The 19,967-nt window shown below is 47.7% G+C and overlaps 1 protein-coding gene across 2 annotated transcripts in view; it reads left to right on the forward strand.

The window, feature by feature from the left end:
• LOC146172206 (uncharacterized) overlaps window positions 1-19,967 on the forward strand; it is a 178,700-nt gene that overhangs the window by 153,140 nt on the left and 5,593 nt on the right. For both annotated transcript variants that reach the window (XM_084585921.1, XM_084585922.1), the window contains exons 4-5: window positions 6,326-6,509; window positions 15,034-15,211. In XM_084585921.1, the coding sequence (XP_084442047.1) occupies window positions 6,326-6,509; window positions 15,034-15,211 (362 nt within the window). The remainder of the gene's footprint in view (window positions 1-6,325; window positions 6,510-15,033; window positions 15,212-19,967) is intronic.

The following is a 19,967-nucleotide window of genomic DNA, read 5'->3' on the forward strand; positions in this document are numbered from 1 at the left end:
AAGCTGCAGCGCACCAGGCCGATAGCCTCAGGGTACGCATGGCATGGTGCCAAGGACGGTTACAGTTACCTCCATGCCTCAGGGCATTGCGCGTGCACCTTGCGCGAGAAAGGTGCAGCGCTACGTGCGCACGCTTACGCATTCCATCCACCTGTCACAATGAAGATGACTGCAATTGTGGACGCCATGAGGCCATGAGTTGAACCAAGTAGTGGCGGCTATGATAGAACTGAGAAGGTAAGGCGAGGCAGATTTGTTTCCCGCATGCTGCGCGCTGTAATGAATTCGTTGTTGCGTAAGTTGTCTTGCTGTATACTGTCTTGCGTTGCTTTTATTTTCTTTTTTCCTGATGACGACATACATTCCTGCACACACTCGCGTTCGCATGCTGGCGCTATGTCGGGTACGTCTCGTGGCTGCCTGTAGTCGGGCACTTGGCCCAGTTCGCTTATGCAGCACAGGATCGCTTTACTGTTGATGGCTGTGTTCATTCATGTGGTACGGTTTTCAGCCATGAATGTCTTTCTACAGCATGATGCTGTTCTGGGCCCTTCGAGGATTTGCTGAATGCGTGATCAGAATTGTGTGGCCCTATCGCGTACATCTTCATGACTGTCGTCTGCTTTTCTGTCAAACTGCAGCGGTAATTAGCTTAGGTCTAATTCCATTGCATAAGCTGGCGGGCATTTGCTCTTTCTTAAGAGACACGTGCCAGTTTGGAATGATGACAAGTTTTAGGGTTAAGAGTGTAAGCCGTTTAATGTTCCAAATTTTTCTTCGTGTATGTGCGGCTCAATTGCCCGCGTGCTTCAAGTGAAATACTTAGTCTAAAAGTTGTTGCGGCTAGTCGCCTGAAAAACGTTATTGCATACGCAAAGCGATTAAAGCTAGCCTTGCATTGCAATAGGCACCGTGCAGGAGTAACTCGGGGTGCGACGCGCGCGCCCCTCGCGGCGGGAAGAACAGTTTGGTAGGGAGACGTGCGCCCGGCCGTGCAGCGGAGACGCGGCGGATCTGCTGTGCGTGGGTCGCATTCGCCGTTCGTTCTTTCGATTCGCGGCATTCTATAGTCACAAATGAATTGCTAGGTTGCAGTCCTTAAATTGCTGCTGTTGCACACATTTTCACTGGCCTGATAAAATATTTTTCGCGTCACCGAATAAGCTTTACGAAGCGAAGCGACGCTGTGCGAATCGCCGCCTTCCACCGAGCAGTGAGTGAGCCATCGACAGTGGAGCGAGCACTCAGCCACATTATGTCCAGCATTGAAGCAGGAAGTGTCGTGCTGTTCAAGTGAGCATTTGAAGCATGCTGTACCCTCTTCCGTGACGAGAAGCCCCAACAGCTTGCCCGTGGCACCCGAAGCTCTTTCTAGCTTCTGCGAGCGCACAGCAGCGATCCCCCAGGCTATCCAAGACGAGCCACTGCAAGTGGCTATAGTAGCTACTGTCTACTACATCTCCTCTGACAGAGAAGCAGTCTCTTGGGCGGAATGACGCAACGTCCACACTTTGTGTGCTGGGGGGAGGCGTCCGCGCAAGCTGTGTGTGAATCTCTTGGGGAAACAAATCTCCGGCAGCCTTACATCCGTGCCGTCACCTTCATGTGTGTCCATGTAGAGAAGCCTCATAGATGCCTTGGTTCTCTCGTTTCTCTTCCGCAGGCTTGAGAAAAGGGACAAGATGGGTTCAATTTTGCCGCACAGTACCGTCTCCAGTGTCAACCATAAACGATCTAGGCTCGCCCGAGGGTGCCACCATGGTTTCTTTTCGCTTAAAGTCCATCACTCATACTTCATCCCCTTCCAGAAGGTTGGGAAGTTGCCGCACGCCATGTCGTTAGTTTCTTCGCTGCTGCTCGTGGTATTGGGTTTCAAAATTCCAGAGTTTAGTGACCTCTGGCAAATGGCAAACAAGCATTCTGGGAATAAGAGGAAGCTTTGCCCTTAACCGCCTCCCTATCAATAGTTCAGAGGGGCTGTAGCCATTTTTCAATGGAGTCTCCCTGTAGGATAAGAGGGTCAGGTAAGGGTCTTGAGTCTTCTTCATTGAAGTTTTAATGATTTTCACAGCAGCCCCGGCGAGTCCGTTGCTCTGAGGGTAGTGTGGACTTGATGTGATGTGTTTGAATCTGTATTCTTGAGCAAACTTGAAGTCAGAGGACTAGAACTGCGGACTATTGTCGGAGACCACCACCTCTGGAATGCCATGTCGGGCAAAAATTGATTTACAGTGATTGATCACTGCACTCGATGATAGCTTCTCTAGACGAGTCAGTTCCGGGTATCTGGAGTAGTAATCAGTCACAATCAACCACCAGTAGCTATTGAACAAGAAAAGGTCCATTACAACTCTCTGCCATGATCTTGACTGAAATTCAGTACTCCGAAGCGGCATTTTGCAGTTGCTGGACGTCTTGACACATTCTTGACAATGTTTTACGATGGTTTCGATATCTTTGGCCACTGTAGGCCACCAAACGGAGTCCTTTGCGTGGGCCTGTGTCTTCGTGATGCTGAAGTGACCTTCGGGCAAAAGGCACAAGATTTCTTTTATGCATGTGAGTGGCACCACCACACGAGTTGCGTAGAGTAGCAAATCGTCTTCTACGGTGAGCTGTTGACGATGCTCGTAGAAAGCTCTTACGTCCAGGGGCAAACCTTGTCAGGAAGGCCAGTCTTTTGTGCAGTGTTCTCGGAGATATATGCACACGCGATTGGATTTCTGGGCTTCTTTTAGCCACTCAAGGCAGTGCTGCTTGATGGGGAGAGTTGTCCTCATGCAGCGGACGAAAGCTTCGACATTGCTCTCTAGCTCTATGTCGCCAGTCTCCTGCACAGGTGCTCTAGAAAGTCTGTCGGCTGCGAGGCCTTTCCCGGGTACGTATGTCACTTCATCCTGATACCTCATCATTCGCACCTTAAGCATGGTATGCATGGTGGTCTGCCTTGCCAATGCACTGCTTGCTGCCATTGTGCAATGCATGCAGTTGTCGTGGGTCTGGTTGTGGTGGTGGTGCCTGTGGACTGCTGGCTAGTGTAGCACTTCGAGGCATTTCCAAGAAAGTGTCTGCACCTTTCGGTGAAGACGAGACGAGGGTATTCCTGGCCTACAGCTATACAAGTATATGATGTCAGACACTTGTTACAGTAGAATCTCGGTGATACGAAATTCAAAGGGAGACTAAAATTTTCGTATCACCCGAAATTTCGTATCACCAAAAAACGAGCAAAATCCGTTTTCAAGCCTTCCAACAGGTACGAAATATTTATTTTCTTTGAAAGAAATCGCGTATATCCTTCTGCACCTTCTTTTCCGCGAGATCTGATAACAGAGTTTTGAAAACTGAAAAATTGGGCCGCTGTCTTCTCCCGCACAGACTCAGAGGTCACGGCGCACCGTAGAACATCGATGGCGTGCATAGTTTCTGCTGCCGTTGGCGGTGGGTCATCAACGCTTTGGTCATCGTCATCTTCGTCACTGCATGGAATGCCAGGCTGTGATGACGCTTCCTCCGCAATATCTTCAACCGTGCGGAGACCACAGGTGGCGAGGTCGTCGTCCGCGGTGACGAAATCGTCAACGCAACAGTCGACGTCAAGTTGATTCCAGACATCGATGGGAATCGGGTCTGGCACTTGCGAGGCAGTAGCCACAGCGGATTTGAAAACCCCACACTTCGCGAAACAATTAACGATGGTCGCAAGAGTGATACAATCCCAGGCAATTGCAAGAAAATGCACAGCGTCCAGAAGAGTTATCTGGAGATTCGCGTCCTTCCTTTCTTTCTTCGCGAGGAGGCGGCGCACCAACAAAGCTTTGAAATGGTACTTAACATTCCTTATAATCCCAGCATCCAGTGGTTGCAAATGACTTGTTGCGTTCGGGGGCAGGAACACCACTTAACACTCTGTAGTGTCATTTGTTTTGGATGGGCGGTGCACTGGTCCAGCAGCAAAACTATTTTTCTGTTGTGGCTAGACATCTTGCGGTCGAGGTACGTGACGAATTCCATAAACAAAGAAGACGTCATCCATGCTTTTTTGTTCGCCTTCTAGACGCAGGACAATCGACCGGCTGCCTTAAAGCATCGGGGCTTTTGATATTTGCCAATGACTGTCAGCGGCATCTTTTCCGATCCATCGGCGTTGCAACAAAACAAAACTGTGATACGTTGTTTGCTCTTTTGTCCGCCCCGGCAGGCATTGCCTTTAAAGCACAAACTTTTTTCGGGCTGGAGATAGTAAAACAGCCCTGCTTCATCTACATTGAAAACATCACGTGCCTCATATCCCGCTATGTAAGACGGCAGTGTGGTTGTCATCCAGTCTTCCACGGCGCAGGCGTCGACTTTTTTTCCTTCGCCACAAACGGTCTTGTAGGGAAGATTATGACGCACCTTGAACCGGTGAATCCATCTACCGGAGGCCTGAAAGTCACCAATTCCAAGTGTGAGTGCGATGTCCGCTGCCTTCTCACGAAGCACTTTTCCGTCGATGTTGACGCCGGCCGCCGTGACCTCTCTGAACCACGTTAGAAGAACATCTTCCAACTTCACATGGTGGGCGGTTTTGGCTTCTTTAGAATTCATCGCGAAGTACTGCACATTCTGCATAATTTGGTCGTGCTGACCAACGATCGTTGACAACATTGACAGCTGCAGGCCTAGCTCCTTGGCCATGTCAGTGCGCCTTTTCTTGGGCTCTTTGTCCACCTTATTTAAAATTTCCAATTTGTCTTTAAAGGTCAACGCCTTTCTCTTCCGTGACATTGCAGCATGATGTACCTTTTCGCGTTGCCGAGATGATCACAAAACGACGCGCTATCAATGCGGTGTCAGCCTCAACAAACGAGAAAACAAAGCAACGTGTAGCAACGTGTTGCCGCTGCAGCGGAGACTCCGGAAAGCGGAAGAGCCTGGCCTGCGGGGTGGCGGAGAAATGTGGAGAGGGCCGCAAGGCTGTGCGCACAACTAAAAAAAAAAATGCGGGGGGGAGGGGAGAGAGAGAGAGAGCGGGGGGGGGGGGGGGGGGCAAGATATCGCCACCTTCCTTCGCCAACTTCGCTGCTGCCGCGGGTTGCCAAGCCGGTTTTTTCCCGCTGTAATTTTTTTTCTTCTTTCGCGCGCGTGTGCGTGATCCGTGCTATCAGTGCTGTGCCGCTGCGCACGCTTTTCTCGCTGTGCGTGTGTGCGTGGGCCTCGACCGGTCGTGATACCGAAGTTCGTATCACCCGTAGCGAAAAGAAAAAGTGTTCGGAACATCTGATTTTTTGCCCACTGAATGCAATGCAATTCGGCCGGGGAATTTTATGAATTCGTATCACACCAAATTTCGTATCAGCAGAGTTCGTATCACCGAGATTCTACTGTAATTCGTGCGTGGGCCGGCTTGCATCAGTTAATTCAGAGGGCGATCACGTCGAAGTACAACCCGCTAGGCTATCGCTTGTTCAAATTGACCTCCCCATACCTGAATTTCATAGAGCCGCGGTTCCCGTGCACCTCAGGCGTGCATGCTAAGGCAGGTTTAAGGAAGGTCGGGGAGTCACCTCTATCCTGTAGTTGCCATCGGGGCACTCTCATCACCTGGTCACACCGTTTCAGATATCTCAACTTGTGCCACTGGTTTATTAGTTCGGTGTTGGGACGGTGCCATGCAGTTATTTTCATATTTTTCATATTTAATGCAAAGGGGCCATTAGTGAAAACGCTTCACAGCATGGATCACCGTCCATATGGTGAAGCATCCTCAAAAATGCAAGGGGAAAAAGCTGACAGTGTACTAAACAAAGCAGTTGATGAAGCCAAGAGAAATTGTTGTCATTTAGCTTTCATTTTAAATGTATATACGGCTATATTCCAAGTGTTCATTAAATAAAATTGCTTTGATGCAAATGGTTTTTGGCAGTTTTTTCTGCCCATTCGATAATTCAAACTTTGGGATAATTAAATCGAACAATTTTCCGGTCCCTCCTTGAAGGGTGAATTAGCGAGATTTTAGTTGTGAGGATACATTAGGAACTTGCATCAGTTTCCGGTCACTTGGCTTTTTTCTGAAAATTAACTGTTATAAAGGCCAAGTGCTACTTCATCTTCATTTTTCCGGATCTGCTTGAGCACAGCCATCTCACATTTTGGTCGGTGCAAGAAACGTTCTGTGCAGTATCAACACTGAAGACCAGAGAGAAAGCTTTTATTTAGTTCAGTTCCTAAGGATGAAAGGCAGAATTGTGCTGCTGCAGTGGTGTCCATGAAAACTGTCTTGTCCACTACTACTCCGCTGTCACCAGTATGTTGAGTCTGCTGTGTGGCTTGCATCCTGCAGGTGTACAAGGCGATAAAACTGAAGGACTGCATATCAGCAATGCAGATTCGCTATGCGGGCGCCAAGGGCATGCTCTGTGTCAACCCCAAGCTGCCCAATAAGCGGCTGTGCTTGCAGTCAAGCATGCGGAAGGTTCCCTGCACCAGCTGGGAGTATCTGGAAGTGATCAAGGTTTCTGTACCACGTAAGTACTGTTGGCTTCTCTGGCTGCCATTTTGCAAAGGGACTTTAGGAATTGGTAAATGCGATAAGCACAGCATTCGAGTGCAGGCTGTGCATGGTCATCATCAGCCGGACTATACCCATTGCAGGGCGAGGGCCTCTCCCATATTCCTCCAAGTACCCCAATCTTGTGCTAGCTGCACCCACTTAACTCTTGCAAACTTCTAACTTCATCTGTCCGCCTTTCTGCCACCCCCTGCGACACTTTCCATTCCTTGGTACAGTAGAATCTCGGTGATATGAAACTCAATGGGAAGTGAAAATTTGTGTATGACCCGAAATTTCGTATCATCAAAAAATGAGCAAAATCAGTTTCCAAACCTTTCAACATGTATGAAACATTCATTTTCATTGAAAGAAGTCGCATATACTGCGCCTTCTTTTCCGTGAAATCTGACAGCAGAGAGCTATGAAAGCTGAAAAATTGCACCGCTGGGTTCTGCCACACAGACTCAAAGGTCACGGCGCGCCGCAGAATATCGAGGGCGTGCATCGTTTCTGCTGCCGTCGGCTGTGAGTCATGACTGCTTTGGCCATCATCTTCGTCACTGCATGGAATGCCAGGCTGTTGTGACGCTTCCTCTGCAATATCTTCATCAGTGCGGAGACCACAGGTGGCGAGGTCGTCGTCCGCGGTGACGAAATCGTCAACGCAACAGTCGACGTCAAGTTTGTTCCAGACATCGATCAGAATCGGGTCTGGGATTTGAAAATCCCATACTTCGTGAAACAATTAACGATGGTCGCAAGAGTGATACAATCCCAGGTCATTGCGAGAAAATGCATAGCGTCCAGAAGACTGATCTGAAAATTCATGTCCTTTCGTTCACCTTCGTGAGGAGGCAGCGCACCAGCAAAGCTTTGAAATAGTGCTTAACATTTCTTATAAATCCAGCATCCAGTGGTTGCAAATGACGCTGTGTTCGGGGGCAGGAATAGCCCCTTAGCACTCTGTAGTGTCATTTGTTTCGGGTGGGTGGTACGCTTGTTCAACAGCAAAACAATTTTTATATTTTGGCAAGAAATTTTGCGATCAAGGTACCTGACAAATTTTACGCCTTTTTATTTGCCATGTAGATGCACGGCAATCCACCGGCTGCCATAAAGCATCAAGGCGTTTGATACTTGCCAATGACAGTCAGTGGCATCTTTTCTGTCCTGGCAGGTATCGCCTTTGAAGCAAAAACTTTTTTCGGGCTGGAGATTGTAGAACAGCCCTACAGCCCTGTTTAGTCTACAATAAAGACATCACCTGCCTCATATCCTACTACAGTCGAACCTCGATATATCGAACAGCGCGGTGATTGCAAAATAGTTCGATATTGCCGGAATTCGATATACAAAATCACGTAGAAAACGCGTCAAAAACTAGTACAAATCATGGCACAGTGGCGCAATAAATACTCACTTGAAGTTTCAAACAAAGTATTTATTCCTTTGGCTTAAAGTACTGTAGCAGCGTAGCTTGCTTCAAATTGGCAACCGCGTGCTTAACCACGGCGTCCTCAACGTAGTCTAAACGGTCCACAAGCGATAGTCCAGCGCCTTCTATTGCGCCGCAGTAGCGGCGTACAAGGTCCAAAGCAGCTACAGCCTCAGTTGCAGTCGGGAGCGGGGCAGCGCTTACGGGATCAATCTCGGCAGCGTCTTCGTTTGGCCGCTCAGCAGTAACTTCCGCCGCAATCTCTACATCTGTCAACTCCGCCACTGTTCCGGTGCTGTCATCACCGCCAACGAAGTCATCAATGCACATGCTGTGTGGCTCAGCACCGACAAAGCGCTCCAACTGGCTCCAGGTTTCTTTGAGCTGGCACTCTTCCTCTGTGCTGTCGTCCAACGCTGATTCTTCAGTTGCTTGCTCGGAAGCTTCTTCAATGCGGCTTACAAATCCCGCATGCCGAAAGCAGTGAACTACTGTCGACTGCTTGACGCTGTCCCACGAGGCTTTCAGCATTTGAATGGCACCCAAAAGGTCTATCTTTAGCTCTTGGCCCATCCGCAGCTTGAGAAGCAAAATGTCGATCAGCCGACGTTTATAAATGGATTTGAAAGCGCGAATGATGCCCTGGTCCAATCGTTGCAGCTTCGACGTCGTGTTCGGCGGCAAAAACTTAATTTCAATGTTGCTCAGCTGGACATCAGTGTGGTGTGCTGTGCAATTGTCAACGATGAGGCAAACTGTCCGGCCTTGACGCGCCAGCTCCGAGTCCCATGCCTTCAACCATTTTTGGAATATCTCCCGAGTCATCCACGATTTCTTGTTCCATGCGTATGTCACCGGAACACTGGGGCAGTTGCGCATGCATCTCGGGGTTTGGAACTTGCCTATGACAAGTGGCCGCAGCTTCGTGCTGCCGTCCATATTCCAGCCAACAGAACTGTAATACGAGCCTTGCCTTGCTTGCCGCCGTGGCACTTGTCTCCGCACGTGTCGAGCGTTTGTCGCGGAAGCATTTGCCAGAACAGGCCCGTCTCGTCAGCATTGAATATCTGATTGGGCTCATACTTGACGAGAATCTTAGGCCACTCTTCTTCAAGCCACTTCTTGATCTCGCCTTCATTGGCGTCCTCACTTTCCCCCGAGACTGTCTTCCCGACAAGGTTAAAGCGGGCCTTAAAACGTTGCAGCCAACCGCTGCTGGCATTGAAGTTCTCGGCACCGAGAATGAACGCAAAGTTCTTGACCTTCTGTTGTATCATCGGTCCCGATACAGGAATATTCCGGGCCCTTGCGTCGATGAACCATTTGTGCAGCGCCTTCTCAACGTCTTCAAAGGCAGCTTTGCGTACCTGCCGCGCCTGAGTGCTGGTTTTGTTCCGCTTTGGCCTTTATGTCACTCTTGTTTTTCAGCAGAGTGCTCAAAGGGCTCCTCGGTATGCTGAAAGCTTCGGCAACGCTTGACTTTTTTTCACCATTTTCAACGCGGCGGATCACTTCCAATTTCGCAGCAAATGTCAGGGTCGTCCGCTTCTTCGCGTTTGCAGCCATCACAACACTGACCACGCCGTGACAGGCCTAGGCCACACACGATAACGACTGGCGCAGCACAAGTGGCGGCGCCGAGACGCGGTTAGTCGTTGACAAACTAAATCAGGCTAGCTACCCTAGCCCGGCCAAGCCGCCGCGTGCATACGCCGCTATGTTCAAATGACGCCCTCGGCACGACCGATGTATGCAGCGATCGTGCGCAGCAGTCGGGAACGCCCATCGCGCCGCCGCTATCTTCGAGGGCGTTGAGGGAAAGCTCGCCTCCTGTCAACAGAGTGCACATGGTTTGGGGTGGTGGAGTTCGATTTATCCATTTGGCAACCGACGCCGTTCGAAATAAAAAATTAAAAATGCATGCGATTTTCCGCGTGATATAGAAAGTGTTCGATATAATCAATAATTCGATATATCTGTGTTCGATATATCGAGGTTCGACTGTATATAGGAGGGCAGCGCTGTTGCCATCCGGTCTTCCACGGCGTAGGCGTCAACTTTTTTTCTTTCGCCACGCAATGGCCTTGTACGAAAGGTTATGCCGTACCTTGAACCGGTGAATCCACCTACTAGAGGCCTGAAGGTTAATTCCCAATGTGAGTGCAATGTCTGCTGCCTTCTTGCGAAGCACTTTTCTGTCGATGTTGATGCGGGCTGCCGGGACCTCTCTGAGCCACATTAGGAGAGCCTCTTACAACTTCAGATGGTGGGCAGTTTTCGCTTCTTTTGAATTTATCATGAAGCATTGTACATTTTGTATAATTTGGTCACGCTGACCAACGATTGTTGACAACGTTGACAGCGGCAGGCCTAGGCCATGTCAGTGCACTTTTTCTTGGGCTCTCTGTCCACCTTATTTGAAATTTCCAATTTGTCCTTAAAGGTCATTGCCTTCCGCTTTCGTGACATTGCAGTATTCTGCAGGGGAGACTGAGGGGTGGTGGAGAAATGTGGAGGGGGCAGCAAGGCACAACTCCGCCGGGCTGGCTGGTTCGTTTGCAGTGAGCAACAACGAAATAAAAGAGATCTCTGCCGTCAACTGAGGGAGAAACGCTTCTTCACCAACTTCGCTGTTGCCGCAGGTTCCCAAGATGGTTTTTCCGGCTTTCTTTTTTGGCATGTGTGCGTGATTCGTGCTGTGCTGCTTTTCTTGCTGTACATATGCGCGAGCCTCAATGGTCGTAATACCGAAGTCCATATCGCCCGTCGTGAAGAGAACAAGGGTTCGTAACAACCAAATTTTTTGCCCATTGAATGCAATGCAATTTGTCCGGGGAATTTTATGAATTCGTATTACAGTTGAACCCGGATATTCTGAATTTTGGTTATACCATACTCGTACGCATGGAATATCCCCTTGAAAATCTCATGTAAAAGTATAGGAAAGCTGCGTCATATATCGAACTCAATTTCACCGGTCATTCGATATATCAAACTCCACAGCACGCATTGGACGGTGCAACTTCCCCAAAGACGATCGCATCATCGGCCGTTTGCTGCATGACGTTTTCAAGCTACACGCGGACGGAATGAGAGGGCGCAGATTGGCGACGGCGGGTCTAGGGCAGCGCCGCGCCCTTTCCCCAAAGGCGCCCGCATCTGTGGTGATCGCTGCTGCACGCCATAATGTGACATTTGCAAGCTATGTGCGGGAAGGAACGAAAGAGCCAATGCAGCAGTGGTGTTCAGGAGAGAAGAAAAACACGATAGAGCGAAGCGCAAGGATGTGCCCACTCATCTCTCCGCTTTCTCTCTCTTACCCGGTCTCCGTTCGCAGCAGCACGCACTATGCATGCGCAGACAAGCCAGCACAGCCTGTGGCAGACACTTTCTCCAGTGTGTGTTGGGAACGGTCTGCGTGCGGCGGCTGACGCGCGATGCGCGTCCATGAAGGCGTCTCATGTCGTCGTGCTGCACATGCGTGGTTTCGGACACAGAAGCGGCAGTTTCTTTTTCCCTTTTTTTGGGGGGGATTGGGGTCGTTCATCCTTGCCGTAGACAGGCCGAAGATGGGCAGAAACACGCAAACAAACAAGCTCTTGTTTGTTTGCATTTTTTTTTCATCCTCGTTTTTCGCCCTGTACATAATGTTACTTGTCGTGCTGAACGTGCCGCGCAGCGTAAGCCATGGCTGCTGCGAACGTCTTTTTTTTTTGCAAGTCGTTCATTCTTTCATCTATGATTTAACGAAAGCACGCAGTCAGCTGCGATTACGACACCGACTTTTAGCATTGTTTTTTTTCAAATGGCATTTGCAGCTATCGCACTTCCAATGATTTTGTGGCAGTGGACTACGCCCGCCCCAAGTGGGACGTGATAAATCAAACCAGGCTTGTGCAATCAAGCCGTCACGGGCACTCTGCCATGTTCGCTCCCTGCCACCACTGGATCTATCAAACACATAGTCAAAAGATAGACATGTCCTGATGTTATCGCTGCGTAGCATCTTGACGCGCTGCCTATAAATGAACGGTGGATGCGACGGTTGAAACGAAGAGACTCTCCTCCGAACATTTTTTTTTTTTTTTTTTTTTTTTTTCAGATTCTCGGGGCCAAAAGTTGGGGGTGGGTTAATTATGCTACTGGGTTGACTACGCGACAAATACCCTATCATTTTTCACGATCCCAGGTGGCGTCTCAAGACAATTTTTGTATCAATATATCGAACTATTTTGCTATCCCCGTCGAGCTCCATATACAGTCGAACACGGATACAGCAAATTATTGGATATAACGAAGTAAAAGCAAAGTTTGGTTGGCTGTGCTTTATTTCTATGGGAGTTCTATCTGTATAACAAAATGAAAAACTGAAAATTTGACACTAAATCGGTTATAACGAAGCATATTTTGTATTCACACGACACAAAATCCGCAAAGAAGCAAAAAAAAAAAAACATTTTCAAAACGCTAAATTTCGGTTTTATCAATCATCTCCACCTAAAATGTGTTTAAATCACCCGCGCTTTCGCACGCCACGCTATCTAGGGACCGCGAGTGAATCTAGCATCATCTGCCTGGCATGTGACCTGCACGTGATCGAACCACCGCCCGCGTGCCCCTGCCCCTACTTTTTGCCGACCCGCGCGTGTGCTCACTTTCCTCGAGGTCGTGCCGTCGTTTTGCAGCATGGCGGCGCGATCTCTACTCCGAACTAAACGTTGATAATCCCGGCAACATCGCCATTTCTTACTATGGTTCCTGGATGACACGCGGACATTCATCCCACATCGGCGTCGGTGTAGTAATTGAACTGTTCAGTGGCTTGATACTTGATTATGTTGTGTTGAGTAATTTCTGTGCCGGGTGCAAGTTGGGTCTAAAGGAAGATGACCCTTCGTATGAAACATGGGCAGCCAGCCATGTATGCCAAAAAAACAACGAAAAAGGCAGGAGAAATGGAAGTGGAGGCCACCTTGATATACTGTTCAGCAGGTCCCTCAAGCGCCACCAACTGCGGTACACTACAGTGCTGTGTGATGGTGACAGCAAGACATACCTCGTCTTGGAGCAAGAAAAAGGTGTATGGATATACAGTCGAACTCGGATATATCGAACTCGAAAGGGGATCGTGAAATAGTTCGATATATCGATAATTCTAATACAGAAATCTGCTTGTAACGGCACTTACGCAAGAAAACGATACTGTATTTGTCGCATAATGAACTCACCCTCCACTTTTGCGCCCAGAATTTTGAAAAAAAAAAAAACGTTAAGGCCAGCTCGCTCACATGCAAGCGATTAGCGATCTCAGCGGCGAGTGGCAGCGACAGAGCGAAAAATTTCCAACTTGTTGGAACTGCGTCCCTCTCGCTGCTCGAGCCACCGCGGCAGCTCAAAACAAGGTTTTTGTGTTGCGGCAGCAGAAATCGCGAGCGTTTTCGTTTGCATGTCGATGGCGCGCGCCACTTCGTTTTGGTCGTCTCATCCACAGCTCATTTCTTGGCAGCGTGCCAAGATGCTGCGCAGCAATAACGTCACGGCGCATTTATCTTTTGATAGCTCCTGCGGTGGTGGGGAGTGAACTTGGCAGAGTGCCCATGATGGCTTGATTGCACAAGCCTGGTTCGATTATCACGCCGCACTTGGGGCAAATCATGATCGCAGCTGACCACATGCTTTTGTTGATTCATACATGCAAGGATAAATGACTCCCGCAAAAAAAAAAAGAAAAACTTGCTTCTTAACGTCTGCAGCCACCATATTTTACGCTAGCTGCGCGTACAGCACATCGGCAAACTGACAGGAGACCTCATCAGTAGGCTGACCTCCTATTATGGATGGGCCCTAATGACACACAAGAGACATTGATGCCATGCACAGGGCAGTAATGGCCACATATCATATCACATCCATTGATGCAAAGTCTCAACACAGTTTTTGCCCATCAGGGCCTAGCTCCTAGCGCAAGCAAAGTTCAGCAAAGTCTAGGGCTGAGCCAGTGCCTAAGCATCCCAGAAACCTGCCTCCCCAAGTTTTCGAGGCCCTGCTTCCCATCTATCAGCGGTTATCAGACAAGAAGCTGCTTGAGAGATGCCTGCACGGCAAAACTCAGAACAACAATGAAAGCTTCTATTCAATGATATGGGCTCTGGCACCTAAGGCGTCCAATGCCTCGCTGTTTGCTGTAGAGGCTGCTGTAGCCAAAGCCGTAATAAAATTCAACGCAGGTAGCTCAAATTCATCAGCAGCCATACTCAGTGAGATGAGTCTAAAACCAAGCATGCAAAGCGAAAAGTGCATGTTAGAGAAGGACTTGCGCAGAAGCAGGGAATCTGCACGCAGGCGGGCAAAATCTGAGAATGTGCAAAAAGCCCTACGAAAGCACCATATTCATGGCAAAACCCAGTCAGAATATATGCCAGGAGCTTATTAGTCATTTTGAAATGAAATTTGCACATATTTTTCACATTCCCTCATTAAATTTGTTTTGTTTGTTTTTTGTCATTTTCTCAAAATTGTGTTTATCGTTGATGTTCAAAGCTTGCTCAAGTCATTCTCGGCACCTAGGACAGCTAGAGCTACAATTCTTTTTGCAGTGTGCAGCTGAAAGCACGGGGCAAGCAATGCTGGGAATAGTTTTTATTTTCACCTTCAAATTTTTTTTTCCTCTTAATTTTTCACCTCCAGCTGCCATTATGGGAGCACTAAGTTCAGTGAACTGTTAAATCTATATTATTAGATCAGTTTGAAAACTGCTTCCAGTGTTGCATTTATCAGACACTGCAGTATCTACTCTTATATTAAAAATAAATTTCTGATGAGTAATTTTTTTTCATTGTTTGAGCAAACAATGACATGAAATTTCTTAATATCTCTGGAATCGATTGGCCGACAAGAAAAATAATTGCATATTTGAAATAAGCAAGAAAAACTGGACAAGTATGTGCAGTTTCATTAAAATTGATCTGTAAATAAAAACAATGTCTCTAAGATCCATATCCCCCCTTAAGTATACTGGGAATTTGTCAAGGTTGGAGAATGTTTCATTTCTTTTACTTTCCAGGGGCAGTGACCTTAAACAGACCTCTGATCACCATCCTGGAGCAGCTTGGCGTGCCTACAGACACATTCCTCCGGCTGCAGCAGGATATGATACTCGAATTCACTCATGCACTAGCCCACGAGTCCAGTGCGGGGTTCCTTCCGGTCACTTTTTCTCGCTGTCTACCGAAATGCAGTGGGTGAGTTCACTGGCTTTGTCACAGCAGTGCGTCAATGTGACAGTCGAGTGACAGTGCAAAAATTGGTACTGGTTCGTGGTATAAGAACCACACTGCTTCAGATCACAAGACTTGTGCACTCATGAATGGGGGGGGGCAACTGCAATGCTTTGCAAATAAGCCCTAGTGAATATGAAAGTTTGAAACTTGCATATGCAGAAGGTTTGGACACTTGAAACAATAAAAGTGTGACGTGAATTGAGTCTTATAGCAACTGTGGTTTACAAATTACTCGAGATTTTACATATTACATGTCCCTACCCTGAAACCATGGGCACTGTTGAAAATGACAGGCCAAAGGAGTTAGACAAAAAAAAAAAAGAAATGTTATGTGGGGTTTTTATGTCCCGATGCAGCAGAAAAAAAAGAGGCCATGCTACTACCAAGTTTTACCAGTTAGAGTACAATCTTTGTCATGATACATGGCTGATCTTGAGTATTGTGCAAATCAGTGAAATTCCATGGTCAAACTGCACTGTATACTATGTGCTACGGAGGATGTATGAATATTAAATTTTTGGTTGCAAAGTGAATATGAGTAATTAACATTGGTTGCAAATTAAATTGATAAGCCAAGTACCAGGCCATGGGAAGCTTGTACTCATTGAATCGGAGCACAGGGGATCGAACCCAGCACCTTCAGCATGCCTGTAGTACAACTAGGCCACCGCTGCAACCTCACATTTCCACAAGAGACTCTGAAGAGTACAAGATATTGTAAATTTTCTTTTCACCCATTGTTAGTGTACGTAGTATGCTACATTTGTAATGTTTACTAGAAATCATATGCGAGGGGGGGGAATCATAGTATTTAGAGTAATATAAATTGTTTTGTAGATGATATAGCCTTCTTGCAATGTAATTACTTTTTTTTTTACTGTCCTTTGGATTGCAACTGCGTTCAATGGAAGCAAAATCCACATCACTGTTTAACTTCGTTCTCTCGGGACAAAGAAATTTAGTGCTTTTTTGATGCATTGCAAAGGCAGCCAGGCACCTTTTACTGGAAACATTGTCAGCAGTTATTTAGGTGCCACACACAGCTGCCAAAACACAAGATGACATGCAAGGCAGATTCAAGAGCAACCTGAGCTGCGGCAATACAGTGCCAGTTGTGGAATGCCACCTCGAATGCACCTTTCTAAACAATACATAGCCTGGGGCCGTATCCAAGGGAGGTTCCTTTTGGGAACCGTTTTCTTTCATGATGACGTCAGTTTGATGTCAACGAGACTGCAGGTTCCACTTTGGGAGGAGGGTGGGAAAGGCGACGACCAATCAGCGTGAGCACCAAATCTCGGGCGTGTATGCGACAAGCATGTGGCTTTTTCTTACACCGAATATGCCTATCGGGTTGGTGTCAAACAAGAAATAAATCTCATAATTACGTAGTAAATCAAATTAGATAATAGTAGACTGAAATATTGGTGCAAAACTTCCTGTTAACAACTGCCACAGCGTTTTCTTGGTGCACAAGTACCTTTTTTCGCAGCTAGATGGTGTTGCACGCACATTTGTCTTCTTTCTCGTGCACAGTGAAAATTTTGCTTGAATTGAATAAGTTCTCTGTTTTCACAAAGTGGAAACTATTCGAACAGCACGGTCTACAACACCCATAGTGATGCGTAGCCTCCAAATCACGCTAGCTCTATGACTGAGGAGATACTGTCACCATCGCGGCGCACAAGTGACGTCATATGGGGGCACCACGCCAGCACAACCGCCTACCTGTCTTGGGGGGCTGCGTCCTCAGCTTTGCCAGCCACTCAAGCATTTTCAGTGCATGTGAAAATTTCGTGAATGGCTGTTAGTATGATGAGAATGCAGCCGATGACACCGGGAATTTGGCCACATTCCAGACATTGGTCAGTCTTCTCTGTGGTGGCTAGAAGGGGGAGGGGACGCCAACGGCGCGTGGAAGCTGCTCCTCCATTTCAAGCCGAGCGTAGGTGGCGCTGTTGGCCGTAGTGCAATGCATGGTACACGCCACTCGTCTTGAACCACGGTACTTGAGCATACGCATGCCTGCCGCTCATGCAGCACGCGGCCTTTCAGTGATGTCGCAGGTAATGGTTTAGCTCATTAAACGCTAGTCGAATTTGAATTCGACTGTTGTGCCCATGGATGAGGGATCGCATCCCGACCGCGGCGGCCGCTTTTCGATGGAGGCGAAATGCAAGGCGCCCGTGTGCTGTTTGATGTTAGTACAAGTTAAAGAACTCCAGGTGGTCGAAATTCCGATGTCCTGCACTGCGGTGTCTCTCATAGCCCGAGTAATTTTGGCACGTGAAACCCGACAAGCAAAACCATTAAAATCGATTTATTGGTACTCCAATACTTCTGGTGCCGCGAGCATCAGCGTATCTATATAAGCTTTATTCGCGAATCCTTTCAGTTTCAGGAATTGAAGGGTCTGAATGATTCTCGTCTGGTCAAGATAGTGCATGTCGAAAGCAGGAGATAGACCAAAAGAATAAGGATGGAAAGAAGTTTCTGCTCCGTGCGGTCGCATTTTCTTTTTCAACGATGTTGTTTATTGCCCCGGGGCATAAAAGAATATGTAAGAAGAAAATTAAAAAGGAGTATTAAACGAAAGAAAAAAGGTTGGCTGTTCTTTGGTCGATGTTTTCCACCTCCTTCAGTTTCAAAAATAGGAAGCATCAGCATTACTCCTAAAATTTGTGATTGGGGTTCCAAACAAGAAAACAAAGCATATCAAAAATTTATTGTACATCATAGTAATAGCAATGTACTGCACATCATACCATTCAGGGTAATTCAGAATAAAAGATACATTTACACACGCTTCTGTGTAATTAGAAAGAAAAAACATTAAACATTGAATACCAACACTGCATCGCTTGACACTAAGAAATGGGGAGGAAAGGATATCACTTTCCACTAAAACAAGAATTAATACATTCGACCTTGAATAAATATGCAACTTACAGCACCCTCCTAAGTTCCAGCATATTTTTTCTTTCCTGCGTAGCGTTGCACTGACAGTTCTGGGCTTTAAAATATTGAAGTGGAGCCTAGTAAGAACATAAACTTAATTTTGTTTGTGAGGGACATACTGCGATTTTTTTTTGCGCTGGAGTTCATCTGTATGGCAGTTAGGCACTCACATTAACATGCCAGCAGCGAAACACATCTTGCCATAAACAAGAAATCACGCTGACAGCTGCGAACAAACAGGAACGCTGCCATGCCGTCCAGACACCGCGAGAACCTGCACATGAGTGCGATCGTGTGACTGCATCGCCAAGCTGACCGCAGCGCCACCGCGGCCTTTGCGGCAGCGCATGAACCAGAGGATCGCGCTTTCTTGGCGTATACGCCGGCGCTGGCGTCTCCTCCCCTTCTAGCCACCACAGTCTTCTCCCTATCTGCTGATGTAGAAAGCGAAAAAAAAAAACCCAGCCAGCACACTTACCGACGTGAATTATTTGCCTCGGGCACTGCGGGAGCCTAATGGCTGCCTTTCTACTAACAGAGAGCTCCCGATCGCAAAGTAGTAATCGGAGTGCATAGATCACCTTCGCTTTTGGCAGCAGTGCCTGTCGTGCCTTCGCCAAATGTACTGCTCGCGCTACCCCTTCGTACCCACTTCTCATCACGATCGGCACAGGCCTACTGCTTTAATTCGTCAGCCTGACGTTTGGCTGCAAACCCGCCTTAAGCATGCAGAAGGCATCATCTTGTTCCTTTTGCCGCCTTTTTTGACTGCGGCTGCAAAGTGCAGCGAAAAGGAAAGGATGCATACGCGGCGTCATGTTTACAAACTGCATGCGCAGACCGGTTCCCTATTGAAGCGAACCAACTCTCCGAGGCTCCTGCACCGCACGACAGAATGGTTCCTTTCAAAGCAGTGGCCACGCTTCGTGACGTCATCGAAAAGCGCGAAGCCACCACCGGAAATTTGACGTCATGCCAGACATGACAGCAGTCAGCCAGTTAGGAGCGGCAAAAGGAATCAGTTCACAAACAGGACCATCGCGGGATCTGGCCTCTGTTAAGCCCTCGAGCATTGTTGTTGCCGGACTAAAAGCCATGTGATGGGCCAAATGCTGTGGCAAACCAGAGGCATCAACACGAAACCATACCATTAGATGCCATTGCTTGAGGGCCGCACTGCACCAATGTTTCTGTTGTACACTTTTGTTCTTTATGTGAACTGAGATAAGTAGTTTATGGGTTATAACTGACAGAGTGAGAGCAATCAAAGCAGTCACTGCGAAGCAGCTTCAGCTGTGCACGTGGGCCACAACTTCATTCCTTCTGTTACCTTCCACAAGCTGAGTCGCTTCTGCATGAACCACATATCTTATTACAGTGGTTGAAGCAAGATAATCGCCGCTTGTCAGCCTCAAATCTGTCAACTGCAGGATGGTGCAGCCCAGTAACATGCCGCATGCAGCTGCAGTTGGTTTTGGACCCACATGCTTGCTGTCAACGTAGCGGTTTTATGCAATGCGTGACATTACCATGCGTGGGCTTTTGTTGCGTGCTAGTTGTCGATACTCTGAGTAAAAAGCAAGTTAAACCATGTGACAAGAGTGAAATACTAATGTCGTAGTGTTTTGTCTTGAGTTTAGATGAACAGTAAATTCAGTTTCTGGATGTTAAGGAGGTTCAAATATTTCCATGCCTCTAGATGGGTTGCAGGAGCTAGGACCACAGGCAGTCACTATAGCGGTTGGGCCACAACAAGCTT

This window comes from Amblyomma maculatum, unplaced genomic scaffold, assembly GCF_055883805.1.
Source record: "Amblyomma maculatum isolate TAMU_Amacu unplaced genomic scaffold, ASM5588380v1 scaffold_13, whole genome shotgun sequence".
Classification (NCBI taxonomy): Eukaryota; Metazoa; Arthropoda; class Arachnida; order Ixodida; family Ixodidae; genus Amblyomma; species Amblyomma maculatum.